The 6,000-nt window shown below is 41.0% G+C and overlaps 1 protein-coding gene across 13 annotated transcripts in view; it reads right to left on the bottom strand.

The window, feature by feature from the left end:
* Window positions 1-933: 933 nt before the first annotated feature.
* LOC121573374 (transcription factor 4) overlaps window positions 934-6,000 on the bottom strand; it is a 196,292-nt gene continuing 191,225 nt past the window's right edge. For 3 of the 13 annotated variants that reach the window (XM_045216525.1, XM_045216531.1, XM_041885304.2), the window contains 3 exons: window positions 4,791-5,020; window positions 3,520-3,671; window positions 936-1,319 (listed from right to left, as the gene is read on the bottom strand). In XM_045216525.1, the coding sequence (XP_045072460.1) occupies window positions 3,532-3,671; window positions 4,791-5,020 (370 nt within the window). In that variant the 3' untranslated portion in view covers window positions 936-1,319; window positions 3,520-3,531. Of the gene's footprint in view, window positions 1,320-3,519; window positions 3,672-4,790; window positions 5,021-6,000 lie in introns of all 13 variants that reach the window. The other 10 variants (XM_045216521.1, XM_045216526.1, XM_045216529.1 and 7 more) reach the window with 5 other exon arrangements.

Here is a 6,000-nt window from a genome sequence, read left to right as displayed (position 1 = left end):
AACATAATGATATGTTTGAAATAGTCCCCCAACATCGAGTAGTTGCATCAATTGTTCTATTTCCCCCCCATTTTTTTTCTTCTTTAAGATATATAATAACAGAAAGAAAGAAGAACAACAAATGTATTGTACTGTAGTATCTGTAGTACTGTAGTATCTGTAGTATCTGTAGTACTGTAGTATCTGTAGTACTGTAGTATCTGTAGTATCTGTAGTACTGTAGTACTGTAGTATCTGTAGTACTGTAGTAATTGTAGTACTGTAGTATCTGTAGTACTGTAGTATATGTAGTATCTTTAGTACTGTAGTACTGTAGCACTGTAGCACTGTAGTACTGTAGCATCTGTAGTACTGTAGTATCTGTAGTACTGTATTAGCTGTAGTACTGTAGTACTGTAGTACTGTCGTATCTGTAGTACTGTAGTACTGTAATACTGTAGTATCTGTAGTACTGTAGTATCTGTATTATATGTAGTACTGTAGTACTGTAGTATCTGTAGTATCTGTAGTACTGTAGTATCTGTAGTACTGTAGTATCTGTAGTACTGCAGTATATGTATTATCTGTAGTACTGTATTATCTGCAGTACTGTAGAACTGTAGTACTGTAGTATATGTAGTATATGTAGTACTGTAGTACTGTAGTATATGTAGTACTGTAGTACTGTAGCATCTGTAGTACTGTAGTATCTGTATTATGTGTAGTACTGTAGTACTGTATTATCTGTAGTACTGTATTAGCTGTAGTACTGTAGTACTGTCATATCTGTAGTACTGTAGTACTGTAATACTGTAGTATCTGTAGTACTGTAGTATCTGTATTATATGTAGTACTGTAGTACTGTATTATCTGTAGTACTGTAGTACTGTAGTATCTGTAGTATCTGTAGTATCTGTAGTACTGTAGTATCTGTAGTACTGTAGTATCTGTAGTACTGCAGTATATGTATTATCTGTAGTACTGTATTATCTGCAGTACTGTAGAACTGTAGTACTGTAGTATATGTAGTATATGTAGTACTGTAGTATATGTAGTACTGTAGTACTGTAGTATCTGTAGTACTGTAGTCCTGTAGTCCTGTAGTACTGTAGTACTGTAGTATCTGTTATGTTGTTCCATAGCCAATATACATTTGGGTTCGTTTCATTTCTACAGAAGACAAAAGACAGGTGGTCAGGGAAAGATATTGGTCAGATCAGGTGGTCAGATCGATCGATCCTTGATTGACGTGATCGGTTGATTGATTGATTCAGGAAATAGGAGAATGTTGTCAAAGGAAGTGGTCGCTCATCATCTTGATGAACTCCGGGAGCTTGGACCTTGAGGAGGACAGAAGGGGGTTAGAGAGAGCTGTGAGACACTGTACTCACCTGTTAACTCGACAAACCAGCCAACAAACACGACACAAACACAGACACACAAACACACACAGACACACACACACACACAGACACACACACACACACACACACACACACACACACACACACACACACACACACACACACACACACACACACACACACACACACACACACACACACACACACACACACACACACACACACACACACATACACACATACACACATACACACATACACATACACACAACTGAAAAGAAACTAAAAGGAAAAGTTGAGGACAGACGGTCTAGACCCTAAACGTCCTTCTATGTTCCCTAAGATTAAGATCAAGTTATGAAAGGCCTCTGTGTAGATCATAGAAACAGAATGACTAGAAGTCCTTCAGACCATGGCAATTTGACAGTTCACTCATGGGTCATTCTATTTCTATGGTCTGTAGAAATGATCCTGTTGTGATACTGTACCTGTGTACCACTGTATGGTTAGTTTGTGCCCCTGTGTACCACTGTATGGTTAGTTTGTGCCCCTGTGTACCACTGTATGGTTAGTTTGTGCCCCTGTGTACCACTGTATGGTTAGTTTGTGCCCCTGTGTACCACTGTATGGTTAGTTTGTGCCCCTGTGTACCACTGTATGGTTAGTTTGTGCCCCTGTGTACCACTGTATGGTTAGTTTGTGCCCCTGTGTACCACTGTATGGTTAGTTTGTGCCCCTGTGTACCACTGTATGGTTAGTTTGTGCCCCTGTGTACCACTGTATGGTTAGTTTGTGCCCCTGTGTACTGGAGTTCAGATCCTCCTCTTTACACAAATGTCATTTGAACAGGTTCACCTGAACCTGATGGAGGACATACTTCCACCTCCAGCTTCCGGTTCTTCACTACAAGGCACCTCTCGCCACATCTCTACCATTTGGAGATAATTAGCATTCTTCACATTCTCTCCCACCCCCTTTGTTCTATGATAACGCTTAGCTAACAAACTACCACCATCTGCTTACAGAACTGGCTTAGGAGGCCTGTGAAGAAGGAAGGTCCCGGCCTCCCGAGTGGCGCAGCGGTCTAAGGCACTGCATCGCTGTGCTTAAGGCGTCACTACAGACCCGGGTTCGATCCCAGGCTGTGCTGCGACCGGGAGACCCATGAGGCGGTGCGCAATTGTTATCGTTCAGATTCGGGGAGGGTTTGGCCCGGTCGGGATGTCCTTGTCCCATCGCACTCCAGCAACTCCTTGTGGCAGTCGCCAGCTGGACGGTGTTTCCTCCGACACATTGGTATGTCTGGGTTAAGCAAGGCTTTGGAGGATGCGTTACTTTCGAACTTCGCCTCTCCCGAGTCCGTACGTGAGTTGCACCGATGGGACAAGAAGAAAGGTCCCCTACTAGACTTTGTTGAATGCACTGACTATACATTAAGTCGCTCTGGATAAGAGCGTCTGGTAAATGACTGCAGTGTATGTGGGTTATGCTATTGTCAGAGCTTGATTCTGCCTCACAGTTTCTGCACAACGTTCAAATAGACAGTGAAACAATCAACACAAAACATCACATCACACACAATCAAAACCACAAGATGGTTTTCACTGAGTTTCATTTGATGAAGCTAAAGCAAGTCAACTACACACACACAGCGGAACACAAAATGAGCGCACACACACTAAAAGCACACTTACTGCCAATCTGTTGTCAAAATGTACCCAGCGTTTCATTTCAATAGATTTGAGGGTTTGTGGAGTTAGCCAGCAAGCCCCGTTGTTAGCTACCAGTAATGCCAACCACAGAAAAACGATGCAAGTCTGCTCGTTCAATTTCAATCAATTTGGACTCAAGTGTACAAGGGAGAAATGGTCCTAATTTGTCCCCGTTTGTACTGTAATTCTGCTATAAAGTATATCATTTATATGGGAAGCGAGTGTAGACAAACCGACGATGCTATCCATTTACACAATCCAAGCCACTGTGGAAGTCTGATAACTAGAACAAATATGTGTTCTCTTTTAAAAACCTTTATTATTGCATTTTACTCTTAGCAAATGGAGCCAGAATGCTAAAAACATTGTATACCCAATTTAGTTTTCATTGTTTTTGGTTAATGGTTAAGTTATGGTACACGTGTTTTTCACAGCAGATTAGTTTAAAGTGAATATCTTCTGACCATTTAGAGGTTTTACATTTGTCCCATTGGGTTGGAGGCGTCCCCCATGGCGTGGTGTGCCCCGGCCAGGGAGAGGGCCGCTCCGCCGTCCGACGAACCTTTTTCCTCCTCACGTCTCTTCAGACACGCAGCCTTAGGGTTCAGGTTCCTCTCTAGAGACACAGACGCACGCAGAAACATATAGACACAAGTAAGTGTTTTAAGAACTGAAGCAGCGCCACCGTGTGGATCTGAGAAGATATTGCTCTATATCTGTTATTAAATTATGGAGCCAATCCTAACTTCCACTTGAGTAAGATTTTCACTAAGTAATGCATTGACATCAATAGGAAGCTGAGTGAAAATTTGACTTAAGGGGAAGTTAAGATTCAGCCACAGCCAGGCCTAAAGAATAATGCACCCTGGTGTGTGTTGGTGTGTGTTGGTGTGTGTGTGTGTATGTGTGTGTATTTTCTCTGACCTCTGATTTGCTGCTCCAGGCTCAGTAGGTGTGTGTGTATGTGTGTGTGTAGTAGTAGTAACAGTACTAGTACTAGAAATATATTTATGAAGTACTACTACTCCTACTACTACTACTACTACTACTACTACTACTACTACTACTACTACTGCTACTGCTACTACTAATGCTACTACTAATACTACTACTACTAATACTACTACTACTACTACTACTACTACTACTGCTGCTACTGCTACTACTAATGCTACTACTACTACTACTACTACTACTACTACTACTACTAATACTACTAATACTACTACTCCTACCACTACTACACACACACACCCACACCCACACACACTGAGCCACATACTGAGCCAGGAGCAGCAAGTGAAATATTGTGTGTCTGTCTCTATATGTCTGTGTGTGTGTCAGGTCCCTATATATATATATATTTATGTGTATAAGTGTGTCAGGTCCCTATATATATATATATATATATTTATGTGTATAAGTGTGTCAGGTCCCTATATATATATATATATATTTATGTGTATAAGTGTGTCAGGTCCCTATATATATATATATATATTTGTGTGTATAAGTGTGTCAGGTCCCTATATATATATATATATTTATATATATATTTATGTGTGTGTGTCAGGTCCCTATATATATATATATATATATATATTTATGTGTATAAGTGTGTCAGGTCCCTATATATATATATATATATATATATTTATGTGTATAAATGTGTCAGGTCCCTATATATATATATATTTATATATATATTTATGTGTGTGTGTGTCAGGTCCCTTGCCTCTGACTTGCTGCTCCAGACTCAGTATGACGGCCACGGCCTGATGCAGTATGAGCAGTTTGGTCTGTGGCTTGTCGCTCTTCAGGTGCAGCTGCACCATGCGGCCCAGCTCCTTGAAGGCCTCGTTGATGTCACGGACGCGCAGCCGCTCCCGGGCGTTATTGGCCATCCTGCGTTCCTTCTCACGTTCGATCTTCTGCTCCGGAGACAAGTCCTCGTCATCCGCGTTGCTGTGGGACCGACAGGGGACCAGTCAGCGCCAGCTACGGCTAAACCAACGCTTACCCATCCTTAACCCCTTTTGAAATGCCACCACAACGGATGAAGCCAGGTTCAGTCTCAATCTCTGTTTCTAGGAGTTGTGATGCCGATCCATTTACCTGTACAACGCCCTGTGCTGTGGATACAGCGCCTTGACTTCTTTCACTGTTGTTGTGTTACAGCCTGAATTTAAAATGGATTCAATTGAGATTATTTGTCACTGGGCTACACACAATACCCCATTATGTCAAAGTGGAATTATGTTTTTAGAATTTTGTACAAATTAATAAAGAATGAAAAGCTGAAATGTCTTGAGTCAAGAACTATTCAACCCCTTTGTTATGGCAAGCTTAAATAAGTTCAGGAGTAAACATTTGCTTAACAAATTACAAAACAAAACACAATAAGTTGAATGAACTCACTCTGTGTGCAATAATAGTGTTTAACATGATTTTGGAATGACTACCTCATCTCTGTACCACAAAAATACAATTATCTGGTCCCTCAGTCGAGCAGTGAATTTCAAACACAGATTCAGTCACAAGACCAGGGTGGTTTTTCAATGCCTCGCAAAGAAGGGGACCTATTGCTAGATGGGTAAAGAAAAAAAAAGCTGACATTGAATATCCCTTTGAGCATGGTGAAGTTATTAATTACACTTTGGATGGTATCAATATACCCAGCCACTACAAAGATACAGGCGTACTTCCTAACTCAGTTGCCGGAGAGGAAGGAAACCGCTCAGGGATTTCACCATGAGGCCAATGGTGACTTTAAAACAGTTACAGAGTTTAATGGCTTTGATAGGAGAAAATGGAGGATGGATCAACAACATTGTAGTTACTCCACAATACTAACCTTAATGACAGAGTGGAAAGAAGGAAGCATGTACAGAATAAAAATATTCAAAAACATGCATCCTATGGCAAGACCTGAAAATGGTTGTCTA

This window comes from Coregonus clupeaformis, unplaced genomic scaffold (genome assembly GCF_020615455.1).
Source record: "Coregonus clupeaformis isolate EN_2021a unplaced genomic scaffold, ASM2061545v1 scaf0733, whole genome shotgun sequence".
NCBI lineage: Eukaryota > Metazoa > Chordata > Actinopteri > Salmoniformes > Salmonidae > Coregonus > Coregonus clupeaformis.
Note: the sequence above shows the minus strand (reverse complement) of the source record. Positions and strands in the feature narration are given on the sequence as shown.